Source organism: Camelus bactrianus, chromosome 1 (assembly GCF_048773025.1).
Source record: "Camelus bactrianus isolate YW-2024 breed Bactrian camel chromosome 1, ASM4877302v1, whole genome shotgun sequence".
NCBI classification, from domain to species: domain Eukaryota; kingdom Metazoa; phylum Chordata; class Mammalia; order Artiodactyla; family Camelidae; genus Camelus; species Camelus bactrianus.
In genome coordinates, this window is record NC_133539.1 from 74864030 (window position 1) to 74886909 (window position 22880).

At 37.3% G+C, this 22880-nt stretch overlaps 1 protein-coding gene across 1 annotated transcript; it reads right to left on the minus strand.

The window, feature by feature from the left end:
* Window positions 1-9395: 9395 nt before the first annotated feature.
* On the minus strand, window positions 9396-22791 carry NDUFB5 (NADH:ubiquinone oxidoreductase subunit B5). The gene is made up of 6 exons (XM_010947815.2): window positions 22633-22791; window positions 16343-16431; window positions 15251-15317; window positions 14364-14425; window positions 13193-13299; window positions 9396-9577 (listed from the first exon to the last, which is right to left on the minus strand). The coding sequence occupies exons 1-6, from the start codon at window positions 22754-22756 to the stop codon at window positions 9457-9459; spliced, it is 570 nt and encodes a 189-aa protein (XP_010946117.1). The 5' UTR covers window positions 22757-22791; the 3' UTR covers window positions 9396-9456.
* Between the last annotated feature and the right edge of the window lie 89 nt (window positions 22792-22880).

Sequence of the window (22880 nt, forward strand, 5' to 3'; positions counted from 1 at the left end):
TATTCCAATTAACGGAATAGCTCTTGACCTCAGATGTCCTCTAATTATGTGCAGTGATCTGGTAAAGCCATAAATGGTGACAGCTAGTTATGGAGACAAAGCCATAAAATTTTCTATGCTGGCAGGTAGCCTCTGCAAGAAGCACTGGTTACTAAATATAAAACAATAGGTCACTGATTAAGAAATTTAAGGCATTTTCTGTTTGAGGAAATTCTACATAACCATGTGGTATAAGAATATTCATTGACATGCAAAAACAATCACTATAATGCAGATTTCAAGAACAGATGATAAATGAGCATATATACTATCATCCCATCTAAATACACACACACATAGAAATAGCACAGAGAAAACATTAGATTGGAATAAGCTGTATGTTAATGGCGGTTATCTCTAGCTGAAAAAAATATTTTTTTCTTTGTGTTTTTCTGTGTTATCTTAGTGCTTTTCATGGAGTATCCATTTCTTTTTATAAATAAGGGAAATGCTAACTTTGCGTTACCACTGATTACGTCAATCCTCTCTTCCACCTACCCTCTTTCTTACCTGCTTGTCCCCTTTACCCTCCATAAAACCCAGCAAGTTTCTACTGTTACATTTATAGACAATCTGCCTAACTAGAAGGCAGGTTCACATTGGAATGAGCAAACTCCTTGCACAGCTCTTACCATCAAGATGAGGTAAGCTGTTATTCCACTTAAGAGGAAATCTGAGATCCCCATTCACCTTTTTGGGTTTCATGATGCGTAATACTCAACACAGTCCTTCTAGGAGGCTGACTCGTAAGTTACTCACAGAGTTGGGCAGGCAGGTTGCCTTTCAGGCCAATCTGATACCATCCCTCCTCATGCCCACCACCATTTCCATGCACATGTGAGACCTGTCCTCCACTCAGGTGTAGGCAAGCCTGGTGTGAGCACAGTGAAAAAACATGTTAACCATGGGGCCACAAGCTGTTTTTCAAGTTTCCTAGTAATGGACAAAGCAAGTATCTAAACATGATACAGACTGGCTCCAAAATTCAAAGAAACTCACCTCATTCTCAGTAGTAGGGAGCTAAAGAAGAAGAATCTGACTTTCATTTTTTTATATTATTAAACTCCCCTTTGGAATTTCACTAGGATGGCATTTCTCAGACTATATCTCTCACCTTCTGTCACAGGACACCTGCTACTTCCTGCTCCTCAGGTCCTGTCTATACACTGTTGTCCCTGTAGGACTAACATGATGTCCTATAGACATTGATGGTCAAGATCAGGAGTCAGCCAACTGCAGCCCATGGACCAAATCCAGCCTGCAGCTTGCTTTTGTAAATAAAGTTTTGCTGGAATCCAGCTTCAGTCATCCACTTACATTGGTCTGTGGCTGCTTTGGCACTACAAAAGCAAAGTGGAGTGGATGCAACCAAAACCACATGGACCAATGCCCAAGGTATTTACTGTCTGGCCCTTTACAGAGAAAGTTTGCCAACCCCTGGTCAAGATCCCTACAGGTCGTGTGTTATCATCCAGAATCAGAGACTCGACATGCCCCTAAGCTAGAGAGTTAAATTGTGCAACCTATCCTTCAGGTGACAACAAACCTGTTTACCTAAATGGAGAAAATACTTTCCGCCAGATCAGTAGCTGCAAACTGAATGCCACGAGATGTATTAACTTGCTTCATAAGGAGTTCATCTCTGGAACATCAACCAAACTGAAATCACCACCTTATTAACTTGACTGCAATCCACTATCATTGTCTATTCTAATGGGAGAAATAATAGGAAATGACGGGGAAAAGAGCGGGAGTATGACAGAAATCGCCAAGTCTATGTCTTCCTGGTCTTTGAGACTGGCACGAATTCCTGCAGCTCCACTCGAAAGGCAGCTTTGATTCACGTTTACAATTCTGTTAGGGAAGGGGAACACCGGTGGCATCCTCTCGTCCTTCCTCCTCTGGTAACTCTTAGTCCACAGGTCAGGGAGTCAATATGGAGATTCTACAGTTTGCTACAGTCATGTGATCCAAAAATACTTCCAGGATCTGGAATACTAGCCACAAGATGAGCTTGGGGTCCCAACTCAGTCTACTGTGTGGTGAACGAGGTCAGAAATCCATATATCATTGGCTCCCATAACCTCCCCTCTAGCTGATGGGAGTGGCATTCCAGCAAGCTATCATTTCAATCATAGCCAGTTTCTAATAGTCTTTTAAAAGTTTGGCTGTTTTCCATTCTCCAGGGCACTGCTACTAGGGAAGCGGCTGCAGGGAAGGCCAGGAGGAAAGTTCAGAAGGTCCATATCTGATAATACTTTATCTTTAGCATCTTTCCTAAGGAATCCAGCCTCCTCTCCAATCAAGGAACTCTGGGGGTGCCAACTAACTCCTCCTGACTGTCTAGTAAGGTGGCTTGATTGAGGTCTCTGCTTGCTAAACTTGAAGCTGGAGAGAGTGGGATACACTAGCTTAGTGGAAGGTCCACTGCTTATACACCTGGGAACCCCATGATAAAACATAGCCAGAATTGTCTGTAAATTAGCCATTCCCTAAGATATATTAATCATGTTTGGACTGTTGCCTCATATCAAAACCGTGCTGGCTTTACTCCTGGCAGTGAATTACTACCATCTGGGGTATCCGCCCCGAACTCTTCCAGCCCCACTGGGATCAGGAAGCCCACTTCATGGGCAAATCCTGTGAGCAGCAAAGTCAGTTGGAATGATTAGTAAACTGCCTTTGAGAGATTCTGGGCCCCTTTGAAAACATATTTCATAGATCAAATTCAGTGCTTCTGTCTCGAGTCCCTTCTATGCTATGACAAGGGATTTCTAGCCTTGAGCCAGCATTTGGTCCAGGTGTGGGCTGGGCAACCAAAGTTGGCGTTAGGATCACGCCCACGCTAATGCGTTCTATATAGAATGTCTGCTGAGTAAATCCATATTGATCCATTTGGCTTGATCCAAATTCTTGTTTTGCCCTCCTTGGTCAAAAATCCTCAAAATCCATTTCCACAGACATTGCCCCATTTTGTAGAATTTACTGATTTCTGTGACAGCTTTCAGTATGACTGCTGAACTCTTCCACTCTGATTCCTCAGTGTATTCTTGGAGACTACATTGAGTTATCAGAGGAAATGGTTATCAGTTGAAAATATTAAAGGGTTGGACAATGAGAAAAAACACTAATTTGCTCCTGAAAGGAAGTGTGGTTTCCTCCGAAGGAAGGCGGGAAAAAGAAGGAAAGAGTATGGGGAGAAGTTCAGAAGTTTTAGAATTTGGGACTCCCCAAGACCCCTGCACACTCCTAGGTTTTTCTGTTTCAGTTATGGGAATCTTACTCTTGCCTCACTTGTGCCATTACCTGAACATTAAAGTGAGGAGGGCAGCATTTTCAGCAGTAGGATTTGATTTTCCAGGATCTCATTCTACAGCTGCAAGCAGAAAGTATTTTTATCATGGTCATATAAATATTTTGAGATTCATCTTATTCCTTAAAGACTGTAAAGTTCTGAGTGTGTCCATTTCTTGCATCAAATTATTTGATGTCTTTTAAAACAGAGCCCTGATATTTCCCACTGCCCAAGGTGTAGGACGGCCACCTTTCCCAGAACTTTATGGCTCTGAGCACACAGTCCCAGACAACACGGGTGCTCACCTGATTGATCTGTTTCACCACTGAGTACTGTGGTCTCCTATTTCCTATCTTGAAATTTGAATGGAAATCTAACTGCCTTCTATTGAATTTTGAACTGAAAGGCAATTCCAAATACCCACTTTGTATCCCTCAGCATCTGTTCCTTGCAACACATTCTCTGAGACTGAAAAATTTGGAGTTCTTCTGTTGTAAGCAATAAAAAAGTAGCTCTGACCAACATTAAGAAGGGGTGTATGGAAAGGTAATGGTTGACTCCTGGGACTGAAGGATAGACTGAACTATCAGAAACCAAAGCTCACGGTAGTAACCACTCACACACTTTCTTTCCAAATGCTGCCACCAGTTGATGAAACAGTAATTTCACTCCATCCATACATCTCTCTACTCAAGATCCAGATTTCTGGGAGAAAGTCTGCTTGATTGCGTCTCTGAATATATCCATGCCTGTGATTGGAAAGGGGCCATTCTGTAAATAAGGGATGCTCATCAGACCAAAATTCAATAAGTAAATACTGTATTAATCCTGCAGAATTGTTACAAGGATGTGAAATGTTTTTTAAAGCATTTAACAGAGTTCCTGGAACATGCTAACTATTCTTAATATTTCTATCATCATCCGCAAAACTGACCCCTTCCTTTCTCTCCAGGGGGGATGACTTCAGTTTACTATGGGGAATTGCTTTCCTCCACACATATAGCTAAGCAAATTGATCACTTCATGAACATTCATGCTTTTATAGTTTTGCTTATGATGAACCCCAGCTGGAACATTCTCCCTCATTCATTCGAAATTTCTAAATCCTATTTACCCCACATGTTTCAGAAAGTCCGTCACATACACTTACTGCCTATATCACTCATTAGACAGTAAGTGCATTTAAAAATATCTCTTATTTATCTATTCTGTCTCCCTAACTAGATTTCAAGTCACTTGAGGGAAGAGACCATCATAATACATCTTTGTATTCCCAGACCTAAGCTGTACTTTTATGTATATAAGTTGCTCCAAAAAAAGTTTTTGATTTTCCCCAAAAGAGATTCAAATCCTAATTTCTGGAACCTGTAAATATTATCTTTCATGGCAAAAAAAAGTTCTGTGCATGGCATGTGAGATTAAATTAAGGATCTTGAGATGGGTAGATTATCCTAGATTATTTGGGTCCATCCTAAATATAATCACTAATGTCTTTATAAAAGAGAGGCAGATGAGATTTGACACACACAGAAGAGGAAATGGCGAAGTGATCACATAGACAGAGATTGAAGCGATGTGGCCACAAGTCAGGGAATGCTGGCAGCCACCAGAATTTGGAAAAAACAAGAATGGATTCACTTCCGAAGCCTCCAGAGGGAAAACGGCCCTGCCAACACCTTGATTCAGCTCAGTGATACTGATTTCAGACTTTGAATCAGAAACTGTGAAAGAATAATTGTCTGCCATTTTAAGCCACCAAGTTTGTGGTAATTTGTTACAGCAACCATAGGAAACTAATACAACTTGAATTGCCTTTCTGCTTCTCTTCTAATGAGGAACTATACTTTCTTCTACGAACCACCTGTTGTCTTCTCAACTCCTAATATCTCGTGCCTGACACTCCAGACGCCCAAAGTATATATGGTAAATGTATAAGTCCACACATTTTCCCCTTGTCCACCTAAGATGCAATGTTCCACAAACAACATAGACAGAATTAGCCATCAACTGCATGACACAGATTTAAAACTAGCATACTGGGGGAATGCATAAAATAAATGTAAAGGATGGACTGGTTTTGCAAGAATCAAGGGTCCAGAAAGTTTATCATTGAAAAGAATGTGACACTGCAGGCAATTTGGATTGGGGAAAGGACTTTGGGCTTCCTCCTCACAGGCAATGGAAATTCACCAAAGGCTGCTGAGCAGGAAAGTGATGCACATGAAAGTGACCTTTGAGGAAGATGAGGCTGGCTGCCCAGAGCAGCATCGCCTGAAGTGGGATGGCTGCTGGCAGAAGGAGCCTGCTGGGGACATTGCAAAAGGGCGTGCAGCAAGCAATGACCAAATCAGGGAGAAGCAGTGAAAATCATGTTTTGTGAGGGAACTTGTAAAGTAAAAACTGACAAACATTTATTTGGGACATAAAAGGCCAATGTTCTACTCTTAGCCATAGCTATCCAGCTGTACTTCCAAGTTACATCACTGCTCCACGCTTGAGTCTCTTCATTTATAAAATATTAGGAAAATAAAAAATACTTTCTGTGGATGAGGAAAAAAATCATGTAAGAATTGCATTTTCCCTCGCTTTCTTCTCATTCTCATTGTCTGCTCTATTTAAAACAAAACAAAACAAAACAAAAAACTTCAGCTATCTCCTAAACCCTCCTGAAATGATGACAAAAGCTCCAAAGTATATGAGGAAGTCAAGACATGCTAATGCAACTTCCAGCAGATACAGATGGTGGTGTTGCTCATCTAAATTGTATTGTATTATTTCCAGTGTCACTTTGACAGCCCCATTAAATATAAGCAGTTTGCAAGAACAGTTGAAGTACATGAATATTTCTCAAGAAAAGTTTGTCCTGTAAAACTAATGAGAGAAGAAAAAGGTAAAAGACAGCAGAAGGAAGAGGATGAAGAAAAGGGAAAGAAGAGAGGGCAAGAAATAGGTGAAGAGTGATAACTTATTGAGCTTCTATTAGACCGGGGGTTACATGTGTATTATCTCATTTAATCCTAACAACAACCCTAAAGTTGGGCCTATGATTATCCTCATTTTACAGATGAGGATATCAAGACTACACAAAGTCAAATAACTTGCCCAAGGTAACACAGCTAAGAAATAAAAGAACTGGAATCCAAAGCCCTAATGCCTGTGTTCAAGAAGCTTATAGTTTCATAGAAGGGCAAAGTTAAATATGTGACACAGATAAAAAAACAAGACAAGACAGTATGGAATCAAGGTTCATGTGATGTATTACATAATCTATTCAAACACCGTCATTTCTGTCCTGCCTTCCCCATGCTCACCTGTGGGCAGAGTATTATCATCAAAGGTTTCTCCTTCAGCCTGGAGTCTTAGAAAAAGAAGATATGTGGTACCAGAAGAGCCCAGCTGGTCCAAAGCTAGCCATCAGCCCTTAAGACCAAGAAATAGTTGTTTATTATTAAAAGCCCCAGAGGTGTTGGGGTTACTTGTTACCACAGCAGAAGCTGACTGATATAGAGCCAAATGTGTATTACTGCTACTGGCAGTCAGGTTTCCTGCTAAACTTTATTCTTTTTTCTGTTATTGCCCAGACAAAAAGATAGTTCCTTCCTTCTTATTTTTGAAGAACATACACAAAAAAGTTTCTGTGAACTGAACATTAGTTCACTCAATTAGAAATGATTCTTAAATTTTTCCACCATAGTAGTCCTAAAAGTAGAACAGTATGAAAATATTGTGATGAAACAAAGTTACAAGGAGTAAAGCATGTAAATCATCCAGGTTTTTCACTCAGAACTACCATTGTTAATAGGTGAACGTCACTCTAAGTATCTATGTATGCCTATAGATTAAAATGATTATGGATAAATGGCCAGTCAGAAATAATTTTACAAGAATGAGAACACATGATACGGGAAGGAAGTTCGATTTTTCTACTTTACAAGTGATCTGATTTTTTTGCCTAGAAATTTTCCCTACCCCCATTTTAATTTTTTTAATTTTATTTTTTTATACAATAGTGCTATCAACTATAGTCACCCTGTTATACATTAGACCCTCAGACCTTATTCATCTTACACTCGAAAGTTTGTACCCTTTTACCAACCTCTCCCTATTTCCCCTATTTTTAAGCCCTAAAATGCTATCATTTACCAGGATATGTCTTAGTGTCATTTGTCTCATTATTTGTTAGCACATAGTACTGCGTGCCCTGTCTTCAGCATGGGTTCTTTATTTCTTGTCAGTTTCTCTTCTTAAATCTCTACCTCGGGGATTTCCATGCTTGCTCCTACTTCACATTCAACAAGGTGACTATAGTTGATAACTATATATGTGTACATATATATTCTACACATCCACCTATCAAACTCAATGCATATAATTTCTGATTTAACATCTATCATCTGTACTAAAGAGTAAACTCCTTGTAGGAAACATGTCTACCGTGATGACCACCTTATCCCAGTACGTATCTTAGTGACCAATATAAAATTAGTTTAAATATTTGAATTGGGAAAAAAAAGTTTGCATAAAAATCAGTATATATGTTTTTAAATTAACATTTCTCTTCTAGAAACACTTTCAAACTTAAAAAAAAAATCTCTCCATTATATATATATGAGCCCAGCTATGCTAAAAAAAAAATTTTAAAAAAGGAAATTTCTCAGGTACGGGTAGTGGAATTATCAGTATTTCTTGTACCATTTTCCATATTTTCTATGGTAAGTTTTCCTATATAATAGTAGAAAGGAGAAAATAAAGTATACTGGTGTCGAGAAATAAATGTCAAGTCTAAAAAAACTGAACATAAATGTACATAGATGTAACACATTTACAATTACCAATGACAAGACCTATCCACTTCCATTCTCCTTACCTCTCTTACAAAACTGAATGATTTGGGTAAGCAGGGGCTCAGGGACAGCATGCCTTTCCCTCAAATCCTTTGGCAGAATTATGAGGTGGTAATTAGAATGCACAGGGATCCTCAGAACAAAATCTGTAAGTAACTAGGTGAGGCAGCCCTCTTCTGGGGAAGTAAGAAAATGCAGCCACCTCAAAGGACACTGGCTGGATTCAAAGGGCACTTGGGACTCTTAGGACACAAGGACATTCAAAAGGTATTCACTGAAAATAATGATTTTTTTTTGAAGCTAACATGTCATTTTGGAAGTTGGAGTGTAAATGCTTATTTTTGTAAATACTGAGTATGTTTAAAATCTCTGAGCCTCAATTTCTCAGGTATCTATAAAATGCAGAAAGTAATAGTACCTCAAAGGTCATTTTGAAAATAAGGTGAAAAATGCAGTTATTCAGCACAGCGCTCAGCAGACAGTAAATGCTTAATAAATAATAGCCAATATTTTAGCCGTTACATTTCCTAGCCTTGGCAGTAGTCATTTTACCTTGTGGAACTTCTCTAGTGTTCACAAAAAAGGCTTCTAAGTAATCTTAGACAGTGCATCAAAGAAAAATGCATGTGTGTGTGTGTGTGCGTGTGCGTGTGCATTTAAGCAGAACGATATATGGCTAAAAAACTTGAAAATATTAAACTTTGAGATCTGTTCACTAAAAAATTGTTTATCAAGGTGTTTATGTCTTGTATAGTTGGTTCAATATTTCTGTAATTTAAAATTGAGTTGCCCCTGAATAATCCAGATGTTTACAATACTCACATGTATATAAACTGTTCTATTTCCTGATGCTTAACATAATTAGACTTCTCTAACTTCCATTTATCAGGCAAATAAAACATTCATCTTTTAAAGTCACACTTTTAGGAATTCACAAATTCCTATTTCTCCAAGTGTTTTAAAATTACATTTTAAACCTTCTTAAAAGAGGAAGCCAAACCCTCCAAATCAAAAGCCTTAATCTGCCTTTCACAATGTATACATATATCAAGTCACCATGATGTACACTTTAAATATCTTATACTTTTGTCAATTATAGCTCAATAAAGCTGGGAAAAAAACCTGAAATCACACACAAAGAAGTGTTAACCTGAACCAATGTTGAGAAATAGAGCAATGAAGAGGATCTTTCATTTACCACACGGAAAAAAACAGAATATATTCAGTAATTTATTTCTCCCTAAATAGAATATACTTTGTATTTAAAGAAATAAAAGATTAGTTGTCAGGAGTTGCTTTTGGAGAATGATCAATAAGTGCCTTATCAACAGTTGGATATTGATACCAGGGCCCATCACCTCTTGCACGCATTAATCTTCGTACTTCCAACTCCTTTAACCTGTAACAGACAGAATAGTGATACTGTGATTATAGCATTTCCAATTACAAATTTAATGAAGTATCTCCATAAAGAACAACCACTAGAGAGTCTTTTGCTTTTATGTAAAGTATAATGTCCCTCCACAGATCCATGTGTATACATATATCTGACAAATCCCTATAAGCAAAATTTGGGATTTATTTGGCTTTTATTATCTTGCTTGTATAGTTAACCAACACATATTGTTTCTAGTCACCCAAGTAGCAGTTGAGTTGATAATCAATTCCTCCTCCTGTCCCTTTTCTTTGACGACAGGTCACTTTCACTTGAATTGTGGTAATGCATTTCCTGTTTTCCTGTCTTTTAGATGTTATGAGAGTCATTTACAGAACGCCTGCTATTATGCCCCTATGCTGTGCCAAGTGCTAGGACTTAAAAAATGAGCAAGCCTTCCTGGAGAAGCTCACACTCCCTGTCTATACTGGCAGCCTATCATCAACAGGACAGAAAACCTCTTGAGAAAAGGAATGGTATCTTATTCACCAGCCACCAGCATCACACTGAGCCTGTTCAACATCAGAGAGACAACTTGTAAAGAAAAGAAAAAAGAAAAACCAGGATTGAGAAAAACATTCTCCACCTCTAAGATCTACTTACTTGTCCTCAATCTTCTTCACGAACTGAATAATCTCTTTCTAGAAAGATACTTTCCTTCCCCTAAAGCCAAGTCTTTGCAAGCTACCACACGTTTCTGAAGCAGTCCTTCCTCTCCATCAAGCCTTTCCCTTTCCATTCTTATAGACTACACAGCAACTTTTTCATATGACTGGAAACCTATCACAGTTAAATAATTCATTAACCTTAACCAGCTCACTAACCCTATCTATGAGAGATTATATACCTTTGTAATAGGGAATATAAGAGAATATATTTAGCTTTTTTTAGGATTAAATATCATCTTTTTTCTTTTCTATTCTTTAGAATGTAATATTCAAAATGCAAGTAATTAAAATATTCATCAAAGGGAACTGGTTAAATAAATTATGGTTCACCTATATAACGGATAACCTATGTACCTGATAAAAAGAATGAAGAAAAATTACATATGGCAATATGGAAGGAGATGACAGATATACTGTTAGGTTAAAAAGCAAGGTATAAAATGAGTATGTGTAGCATCTTCCTGTTTCAGTAAAAAACAGAAAGTAATTATTTGTGAAACTATACACACACACATTCACACGTGCACATGCACAGAGTATTAGAAATTCTGGAGGACAAAAATAATAGTTATCTCTGGGGGAATCAATTAGGAGAGATAGTCCCTTTCTATTTTATACCTTTCTTTTAAGCTTCAGTTTTCCAAATACTTAAACATGTATTTTTTTTTAAACTGTAGGTACTCCCCATTCCATGCCCACACTGGCATCTCTCCTTTGGGGTAAAAGTCACAGTCCTGTTTTTGTTTTACTTTGTTTTGTTTTGAAATTGTTTAGGATCTCTATATGTCTAAGGAGTTCTGGGATCTGGTGTTTTATTTGGAACTCAAAAGTATATGTCTGAAGTTAAAAAATGTCCAAAGTTATTAGTATAAGGCATAATGTTGTTCCATGCTCTTAAATACTTACTGACAGTTCTATATGGTAACCGCACATACATGCAATTACACACTAGAAAATAAGCCAACCATGTGTTCATTAATCATTTAAATATTTTTCAATATCATAGCAATTTTTGTAAACTACAAAGTTAAAATGAACAGAAAGCAGATCAATGGTAGCCTGGAGCCAAGAGCAGGGTATGGGACTGATTGAAAGGGACAGGAAGGAGATGAGGTAACTGAAATGACTTCAACCATGGTGGTTACACAGCTATATTTTTTTTTCAAAACCCACTGAACTTAACAGGTGCATCTGATTGAACATAAACCTCACTCCAAACATCAAAATAAATCTCAGATGAGATTATATTTTAAAGTAGCAAAAGGAAACATGAGTGGACAGTAAAAAAATAATTTTGGCAGGTGAGAATTCTACCACTGAACCACCCAAGCACCTAAAAAAATAATTTTGGACTTGTAGTATTTACTCATTTTGTAACCATCAGAGACCTATGCATGACACAAAATTCCAGAAGCTAAGGAGAAAGAATGACAAACCTGACAATAAGTAAATACATGTAAAGTAATGAAGCACTGATACACAGTAGGTGTTCAAAAACGTATTAGCTACTACTACAGTTTTGTTATCTGGAACATAAAAACACTATGTTGCAAAAAATTCTACACTGTCAATAACAAATGACAAGCCAGGAAACCATATCTGCAACAAAAATAAAAGAAGCTATTTTAATTAATGTACAAATTAGTAGAAAAATGGGCAATTTATGGAAAAGGAATACAAAGAGCCAATAGATATGAAAAAATACTCAAACTTTATCAAAAAATTCAAAACTAAAAAAAAAAAATTGAAATGATGAGATAACATTTTTCAACTACCTTTTCAGCACAAATGTTTAGGTTTAATAAATTCTATTATTAGGAAGGTATGGAGAAACAGAATTATCATGTACTGATGACAGAAAAGACAACTGGAACAATTCTTTAAGAGTTTGTCAAATAGCTACTTAAAATTTCAAACATAACATTTGGTTTATCAGAGCCATTGCTAGGAATTTATATTCCAGCTACATTGAATAAATATGCAAAAATATATGTATGAAGATATTTACCAAAGCACTATGTATAATATCAAAAAACTTGGAAAGAGCCTAAGTACCAACAACAGGCCCCCTACTGGCTAAAAAAATTAAAGCACATCCATCCAGTGCTGCCATGAAAAAACAATGGAGTATATGCTATTACAGAAAGATCACCAAGATACAGCTGGCCCTCCCCATCCTCGGATACAGAACATGCACATATGGAGGGCTGACTGTGCTATGCCATTTTACATAAGGGACTTGAGCATCCTTGGATTTTGGTATCTGCTGGAGGTCCTGGAACCAATCCTCTTCAGATACTGAGGGATAACTACATATTTAGACGAAATAAAGACAAGGTGCAGAACAGTGTTGATAACAGGATTCCACTTGTATCAATATATTTTGTAAATGATACATAAAAAATATATATATTTATTTTTTGGTGGGGGGATTAGTTTACTTGTTTATTTCGAGGAGGTATTGGGGATCGAACCCAGGATCTTGTGTATTGCTAAGCATACACTCTACCACTTGAGCAATACCCTTTCCTGCCATAAAATATATTTTTAATGCACAAAATTTTTTTAGGAACATATATAGGAAATCATTAAATAGTGGTATCTCTAAGGATGAAACTGGGTATAGGAGGAAAGGAAGCTGTAGGGGGAGGGGGAAGGAGAGGGCTGCCTTGCACTTTAGAGTCAGGATATTTTTTAAAAGAATTCCTTTTAATTTGACAGATATTATCTCCTAATAGTCTTCTAGTCTCCACTTCAAACAGGCTAATTCTCTCCCCATCTTCAGCCTTTTACACAGAGCATCCTACAGTGTTGAAACAGCTCTATTAAACTTCTTGTGGTTTGCAACTGTAGGAAAGGATTTCCTTTCCCGCAACCCCCCACCTTTCTTGTTTTTGTTTTTGTTTTTTACCGTAATTCAGCCTTTTCAGCTTCAATCTGAAGGATAGCCATTGTTTTTTCATAATTCTTTTCAGGACTATCAAAGAAAGTTCGAGCAATCCATCTTGATATAGGATGCTACAAGAAGAAAATTTGTTTAAAATTAGTTTCTGAAAAGTACTTTGCTTTTCCAGTTTACTGTTCTCCTAAAATGACCATCTCAGGTAAATCAACAGTTACTATGTACCAAGCCCTTTATATATATTTTAAATAGTTTTAATCCATTAGGTAGGTACTACCTTTGTCCCCATTTATGGGTAAGCAAATTCCACCAGGTTATACAAATACTAAGTCGCAGCATCTGGACTCAGGCCAGGTCTGTCTAACTCCAAAGCTCTTTCCTATTACACTATGCTCTGAATATCTTAAGCGGAAGGTTTAGGAGCCATCCCAGGGTTTGCTGATCCAAACTTGGAGCTCTTTCCACCACCAGTCAGCAAAGAGAAACAAACCACTTGTATGGCTTACCTTAAGATTTAATAATGAAGTATTTGTCTTCTAAGATATAATTCACTCAGGTAATAAAACACGATAAGATATACTGTAATCAAGGTAATCTCACTACAACATTTAGTACAAGTAACAGAATTAATTTTGGGTTTTAGCAGCAGTGACAGTGTGGTCAAGTGACTAATTAATAGTGCAGACTCTAGAGTCAAGACTGCCTGGGTTCAAATACTGGCCCTGTCCCTTAGACAGGTCACTCCACCTCTTTCAGGCCTCCTCTTCCTTATCTCTAAAGTGGGAATAATAATAGTACCTTTTACATGGAATGAGATAATATTTGCAAAACATTTATCATAGTGCCCGCTGCACGGTAAGTGCTCAATAAATGCGGGAGCATTAGTCTCAGTACAATCTTTCCTATGGCCACTGAAGGTAGGAGAAATTCGGACTGTTACTCTGCTAGGTTGACAACACAGTGTAGAGCCAGTCTTTAAAAAAACCATAAAGCTTAAGATAATAAAACAATGCAGAAAATTACCAAAACAAATTGCTTGTAAAAAGTGAGCACAAAATGTATCATTTACTTGATATCAAAAACTGAATATAAAACTATATCACAATTGCTAAATTAAGACATTAACCAGTACATTGACAAGACATCTAACTGAAAATAACTTTCAGTGATCTATGCCAACCTTGAAATATTCCCAGTGTTCTGGGGTATAGCCTTCTGGAATTTCTGCTAACTCAGCTTCACCTAGTAAGAGAAAACAGTGATGTTCAACTTTAGTATCAGGAGTTTATAATATTGATTCTTCACTATTTAAGTAAGAAACCATCTTCTGGTGGTTTGAAAGAAACTTTTATTTTGTACCGATGAAGATATCTAATATTTTAAATTAATTTCAATCTGGTAGAAAATCAGTTCATTCATTAGATATTTTTGAGATGTCTTCTATGTGTAAGGCATTGTCTATGGGCATTATACAAGAGTTCACATTTTGTTTTTATAAGTGTAACAAGATATAATAAAAGACATATTATTCCTTCTGGTTTTCCCTAAACCTCCTAGACAGAATATTTTAGGATTCAAGACATTGGAAGCACTTTGAGCAGAATTTCCCAGGAAAATCTAATATTTATTGTCATTCACAAATCCATTCTTTTTTAGAAGATTATCATTTTACATGTTCCAGGATGGATAAAAAAAATTACTCTATCCCTCAGCCTCTCTTCCACCTCTATCTCTTTCTATTTTCCTTATTCAGACTTCTCAAAGCTAGTTTTAAGAAATGAGAAGGAGGAGGAAGAAAGGCCTTTTACGTGGCCTATAGAGTCAGTGACCTCAAAGGTTTTCAGAGGGGGAAAAAAAAAGTGAAAAAAAAAAAAGTAAAAAAAAAAAAAAGCAAAGTCCACTGTATATTATTGTAGATTAAGGTTTGGTTATTTTAAAATAAATTCCCATGCTTATGTTTATTTATTATTTAAAGAACTTTTCCTTACAGTATCCATAACTTATTATTTATATTAATGTCACAGGTTTTAAAAATGTACCAGTTTAGTCAGCGAGGGAGATACTTACCAATGAATACATTCACCAGAGTTATGCCAATCGCTACTGGAATCCCAGTCAACAAAATGTAGAATCTCTGTTAAGATTTAAAAAAAAAGTTTTCACACAACAATTTCCTAATTCTCCTTCCCCATTCTGAAACTGTCCTCATTTCGTGACTTCCTTCTATTTCTTGTAAAATAAACTTGCCAAATTGGAGGTGCAGTACCAAATTATTTATTTCTGTATTTTTCTTTTGCTTTAGTTTTTAGATGCCTATATTTAGCATCAGAAATGAAAGGAAAAAGTAAAGACTAATTGTACAAGTATAATGCAATGTGTATTTACATGATTTTTCATTCTTTTTGGTTAAAGCAATGTAACAAAAGAAATTTTTGTATTAAGAATAAAAGTAAGACTATGAGGGCTGTTTCCAGAGATTGAGTTAGTCATCACAAGAAAAGTGGGCTGAAGAAGGGCATTAAGCACACGGACAGGCAGGAGAAGGTCTAGAGGGCAGCCAGTGTGCAAATGGTGGGTCACAGCTTTAGGAACAGTGACAGGGAGTCCAGACAATCTTCCACCTTCTAAGTCTCTTCTGTATAGAGTCTTCAGATACAAATATACGGTCAATACCCTGCTTCACTCTCTGAAACCAATGTTCCTAAACACAAAGAAATAAAAATCATATCCCAAGATAATGGAGTTACTTATTTAAAGAAGTCCTTCAATGAGTTCTTCAGTAATTCAAAGAATATCTTAGTAATATAAATAATTATCCTCAAATGAATCTGTTTTTAGCTTTGTAATTTATAGATGTGGGGGTGGGGCAGGGAACAACAGGTTACATTTCAAAACCCCATAATCTTGAGAAGAAAGAAATGGTTCGATTTTTACCTCCATTATGCATTAATACTTTTTTTGAAAAAGGAGAAGACTCACTAAATTAAAAATAAATTCGGTAGCAAATCAGGCCTTACTACACAATTTCAATATTTGTTGAGAAAAGAAATACGAATTTATAAAATAAAATCTTTCATAAAATGAAAGATGTTTTCTAAATAGGAAAAAAATTTCCTCTTCCTAAGTAAAGAGTTTAGTTCAACAAAACTTTTAACTCACCATTAATTTCAAAAAACGCCAGTCATAGAATCCAGAGGGCTTGATGATAAATAGTCTTTTCCCATGGTCTCCACTGTGTCGCACAGGAGCTGGAAATATTAAATTACCCTGTTATACACAAGGTTTATACTGTTATATTTTGAGATAAAATCAGATTATAAGAAGATGTACATGCATAAATAACGGATATGGATTAAGATAAATAAAGCATCCTTTCTCTGCCTCCAAATATACATACCTGAGATTAAAAATGCAAGCTTCTTTGAGTACTAAAGGCAGGGCAGATAAGGTATCTCTAAACAGACATTTCTGATGTACTGTTCTAAACTATAGCTTTCTTCATTTTTATTTAATGTTAAAGCAACATCTAAATAATAGGTTTCAGTAGCAGGCAGGGAGATCAGATACTCCTGGTGGGCTACTTATCTTTGTTTACCTCTGCAAAAAATATCTGATAATGTTGCAAAAGAAATTAACTTAAATTATACCATTTCGTATGATGAGGCAATATGTATTAGGGACTTGATGCAAAATAAATGTAAAGATATTTATTCAACATATCTCCAGCAGGAGTTTGAACATGTTTAGAAGTTAACACTCTAATATATCTTGATAAAATCCCTTTTTAAGCCATTTGTTACTGTGAATTTCTCTTCCTCAAATCCTCTCCCAGACGGTATTTAATCAAGCCTTGCTGGAGATAAACTGAGACAAAACTTTTGTGCTTGGATCATCTATCTACATGAATTCCCTTTCTTGGAACTCTGAAAGGATACTATGTCCACTCCAAGAGCTTTCTGTTAAAAGCAGGAAAGCATCTAACATTACTGAGAAACTGGGAGTTACTGTCTTTCAGCTGCATAACCTCATTCAAGGAAATTTCCCATGAGTCACTGCAGAATAAAAAACTAATTTCCTATTAAAGGGATTTCAGTCATAACAGATGGCAGAAAGATTTGTATCCTGTGTTGATGCTTAAATGTAAATGCTCTCACCTCTCCTAAAATCTATTCTTTAGGCCCAGATGACATCTTATCCTCCAAGAAACCAACATGCGTCCCACCTAGACGAGAGCTCTCCTGCTTTTGAACTGCTATGTATTTTACTGATGTGTATACTTGATTTCACTGCTCCCACTGAAACATAACTGTCTTGAAGGCAGGAACTGTCTTTTTAATGTTGGTATCATCTGCAGCAGCCTGCAGTGAATGTAGGAGGTTACTTCACAAGAGAATTGGAAGTTGGCATGAATTTACTAAGCATAAATAATACCATTAAGACTTTTAAAATAACAAGAGAATTTGACAAGGTAAGTACGTATTTCAGCACATTATGTGTAAGATATTATGGAAATTTTTGTGGACTAGATGAAAAAATGGGCTGGATAACAGTACAAACTGCTCATTAATTCAATAAATATTTAGTGCCTACTATGTACAGGTCTTACGCTAGGCCTACAGTATAAGAGGAATATAGATCCTGCTGGGAGAAACAAATAGGTAACATAATTATAAATCTATCAGGACAAGAAAAGAAAGAAGAAGGATGCAGTGTCAGAAAAGAATATGCCCAGAAGTTTCTCTTTAGACAGGATAGTGGAGTTGGGGGGGTACCAGGAAGGCCCATTATAAGCCGACAGAAGTAGTAAGTTAGATGAAATTTGTAATAGGTAATTGGTTGATTGATTATACCCAAAAGGTGCTGATCACTTAATGCAGTAACCTGCCAAAGGGCTGTCTCAAGATTTCTATGAATGGCCTGGATGAGGTGGAGATGGCATTCCTGAAGATACAAGACTACAGTTACAAGAGTGGGTACCCTGATGATGAAATGAGATCCCCCAAAAAAGTCTTCCTACACATTTATAAAAAACTGAATCTAAAAGGATTAAGTATAGAAAGTGGAAGGTCCTGCCTGAATCCTCCAGAAGTTTAGCTGCTCACAAACTTAAGAAAAGTCATTGGTGTGATGTGGTTACTAAAAACAAACAAACAAACAACAACAACAACAAGAAACTACCCCAAAAAACAAACAAAAAGAACCCCCAAAGGTAATTCAATCTTAATCTGATGTGCCAGAAATACGAGGTCAATACAAGAGGAGCCCCACTCCCATCCATTACCTAGACCTGCGTAAGTGTGTCCCTCCCAGAGGACACTGTTTCAGAGGGACAGTCTGGAGTATGCCCCAAGTTAAGCAACAAGGATGGCAAACAACCTGGAAACTGAACCTACCGAAACTGAAAGAAGTGAAGCTGACTGGCCCAAAGAGTCAGGATAGAAATCAGATGACTGGCCTTAAATAGCCGAAGGGTTGTCCAATGACTAAAGGCTTACACTATTCTGTGTTGACCTGAAAGGAAGAACTAGGATTAATGTGTAATTTTCAGCTTAATACAAGGAAGAAGCTTCTAACAATTTCAGTGGTTGAACAGAATACTGGACTGCCTCCCCAATTCCCCACTCCAGGTTACATTCAAGTATCAGTAATGGGATGCAACAAGGATTAGCATACTACTGGGGGTTGGCATAGATTTCTAAGGTCCTGTCCCTCATAGAATATGAATAGATGGCCTCTCTGAATAAAAAGGCACACCTTTCCTACTCACCAATCTCAATGGTTTCCTTCCACTGCCAAGAACTCTTTCATACTTTCAGGTTTTTGGCATTTACTTCCCTCTTTACCTGGAAGCTTTTCCTCAGGCTCTTTGAATGGCTACCTCCTCACCTCATCCTTCAGGTCTAAGAATACTTATTCACAGAGGTTTTCTCTGAGTACCTTATGCAAAGCTGGCTTCCCACTTATTCTCCTTAATATCATTTGGTTATCTCTTTCAGAACAATAAGCCCTAAACCAAATTATTTTGTTAAAGTCCATCAGGTCAGGAACTGTCTTATTCAGCACTGTATCTCCAGAACCCTTCAGTGTCTGCCACATGGTAGGAGCTCCATAAATACTGTTACACTTACATTTCTTAAGTAAATTAAATGTTGGTAGGGGATCTTTCTAAGGTCCTTGAAAGTAAATCTTCTCAGAAGGGACATATACTTCCAACTTTCCCTTTCAATCAGAAAGATGCACAGAGATAAGAACTAAGGATCAAACTGTGTGATTTTAGGGACAACTGATTATGAGTGACACTATTAATAGATATGGAAACTGTAACCAACAAACAAAAAAAACTACAGACAAAAGCTTGATCTGGCTGCATTCTAGCAATATTAAGCAGTTAGTAATGTGAACTTACTGCTTTCTTTCCGTATAATAACCCTATTGTTAAGCAACACTTATTCATGTCATTAAATTTATAGATACTGTCATACCATTCATTGTTCTAAAGAGTATTTCATAGCACTCAACTTTTTACAAATATTGTGAGCCTTCATGATTTGCTGTTGCAGTATGGCCATTTGCTTACAATCTAAAAATATTAGGGTGAACAATGCTTACAGTCAGGTGACTGCCAGGATTTCTGGAACTCAGACCCTCCTGTCACAAAAATAGGCATTTTCTACCACTCTCTAAAGCCTGGAATTCTCAACTAGCTATTCATTAATTACAGGGAACTAAAGTTTAAATAACCAGTTTTTTTTTAAAAATGCAAATAACTTCTGGAAAGCTATGTTTTGGAGAATTGTGATATTTTTAAGGATCAAGTAAGACAATGTAAGACTTTTTTGTGTCTCCAAGACAGTACTGAAAACTGGTCATTTTCTTTCCCTTATTCTCAGACTATTTTGAGTTAATGGCACCATCAACTCAATTACTCAGGCTAAAAATCTCAGTCATCATCCTACGCCTGATTTCATCAGTTGTCAAGGCCTCTTGATTCTAAAATTCAAGCTCTTCATTCCTTTCCATGCTCTCTTCACCTCACTGGCTTAAGTAATCAACATCCCTGATAAACCACCCAATATTCAAAAGCATGTTCCTAAAACATACTATTGATGTTGTTCTCCTGCTAAAACACTCTCGGCTGCCTACAGAATGTTAAGATATTTTGGCTTTGCATTGAGTCCCTCCCCCAAACTGGCCCTAACTTCCCTTTTTTTAGCCTTCTCTCTCAACACCTACCTATCCCAAGAGCTGCATATGCAGATATATCAGAAAACACATCCTTTACTTTTCTGCCAATTGCACCTGTTAAAACTATCCCCAGAATCCAATTAACATGCCCCACTATCCATGTCTGAATTAAGCCCACACCACTTTGTTTATAAAATCATTTCAATACTCTTCTCAGTTTCTTAAGCCATAATATGTGCACATCAGTCTTTAACATTAAAGTTCTCTGCAGCTGAAGGACTTAAGCTCATTTCTAGAATCCCTTGATGTCTGACAGTTAATAAATTGTTTAATTAAGTATAATACTTTTATCTGCTTATTTTCTGAGAAACGTTTTCACTGAGGTGACTGATGATAACATAACAGTGCCAGATGTTTAAGAAAAGTGTGGCCACAGGGCCCTGTAGAAGACAATGTTCGGTGCTGTAGCTTTTTCCTGCTCACTCTTCACCACTACCTTTGAGGTAAGTTAAATTTTCATCTTTTTTTTTTTAAACAGTTTTTATGGTAAGAGACAAGTACATTTCAAAATGACATTTCTAGAAAGATGCAAAATTATGCAGAAACACATTTCAGGGCTATAGTTTATCCTTGTCAAAGGGAAAGAGATTAGTTTTTATTTCCCTGTCAAGTCAACAGAATATAAGCACACTTGTAATAAAAATCCTCTTTTTAAAGATGAAAAAATGCAAGTTCGGAGTAATTAAGTGCCTTTAGTTTAGTTTCCAAGATGTGATGACCCAAGTTCACACAGCTACTAACTTCTGGAGCCAGGATTAGAACCCAGGCAATCTAGCTCCAGAGGAAACAAAACCTCCATCTACTCTGCTGGATCTCACATCCTCATAGGTGCAGACATAAACATTAATATAAAACAGATTACAACCTTTCATTCCACGGTGACAGATTAGGCTTCACTTGCAAAATACCTTTGAAAGTAGGTATACCACTGAAGCACCGTAACACTCAGTATAGCTATCAGATCCTTTCCTGCATCCAGTGGAAAGGGTATAGATTACCTGCAACGATCCTTCCAGAACTCCAAGAATGGGGAGTATCTAGATCTAAAGGATCTAGGGGTAAAATTTTACCTCAGTTTATTTCCAGCTAGGCATGATTAAATACTATGGGGTTGGGGAGGAGTATTTGAAGAGGAGGATATTTGTAGTCAGAAATGGCTTACAAAGGAATTTTATCAAGGATGTTAGTATATGTAGTTTTGCAACAAGTTCAAATTCCTGCTAGAAATGTGTTGAATACCACTGGTCCTTTCCATCAGTTTTCCAGCAACATAATTCAAATTAAATTGGGAGACGAGCAGAGCAGTAAACAAAAAAAAGATACTTTTAAGTTGGAGAAGATATTTTTAGCTTTAAATTTCAGTTCCTCTGTACCTACTTGTATTGCACAGGACAAATAGCTTACAGTGTATTCTTGATCAAGAGGGTTAAATGAATACCTTTAATATCTTAGAATGGTGCCCCACACATAAGTGCTCAATAAATGTTAGCCACCATTACTATTACTCAACTTATTACAGCAGTGCATTACTTTTGCAACAACTGAGTCACAGTTTCCTCATCTGTAAAATGGGAATAACAGTGTACTTACTTTGCAGAATCCAATAACGAATAAAATACACTGAATACAAAGCATTTGATGTTTTGCTGTTATGATTACTCATTCTCCTAGAAATCAACTCACAGTCTCCAAGAGGCTTCAAATAACACCCCCCCCCCCACTACTGCACTGACCTTCCTAGGACCGAGGAACTTTCTCATGAGTCCCTTCTTCTCTAAGAAGATACTAAAAAATAATTATTTTATGACTGCGTTAATATAAAACGAATTCAATCCAGGCTGGATTCACCATCACATATGCATTAATATTATAGTCCTTTTCCTTCTGACGTTAAAATAAAATTTTAATTAAAACCTTTCTCAGCTCCTTGCCTTTGTAACCTCAGCTTGATCTGAAAATTAGCACCAACAGGAGAGGTGAGTAACAAAGCGTTTCACAAATTCTAACTATTAACTTAAATATGACCGATTTGATTACTTCAGAAACAACCTCAGTCTCCTCACAAGCCCATGCTCCGTCTCGCAAGCCCCAAGTCCTCAATTCCTCCCGGCTCCCTCCAGATTCCACCAAGGTCATCCGGGAAGAGTCCTCCGTCTCTCCTTCCGCATCCCCTGAGCGCGCTTTCTCCCAAAGCTAGCACCCACCGACAGTCTTCGGAAAGCCACGGGTGAGGAAGCCCCCAAATCCAAGTTGAGTGCCAAGACGGCGACCGGACAGAGCCGCTATCGCAGTGACTGAAGCCCGCTGCAATAAACTCATGGCCGCCATGGCTACTACTGGCAAGAGAGGGGCGAGGGAGAGTAACGGGGGCCGAGAGAGCCAATTTACCTCCGAGGGCGAAGCCGGAAAGTGGCCATGTTGAGCGAGGGCAAAGACAATTCCTGCTCTTTGC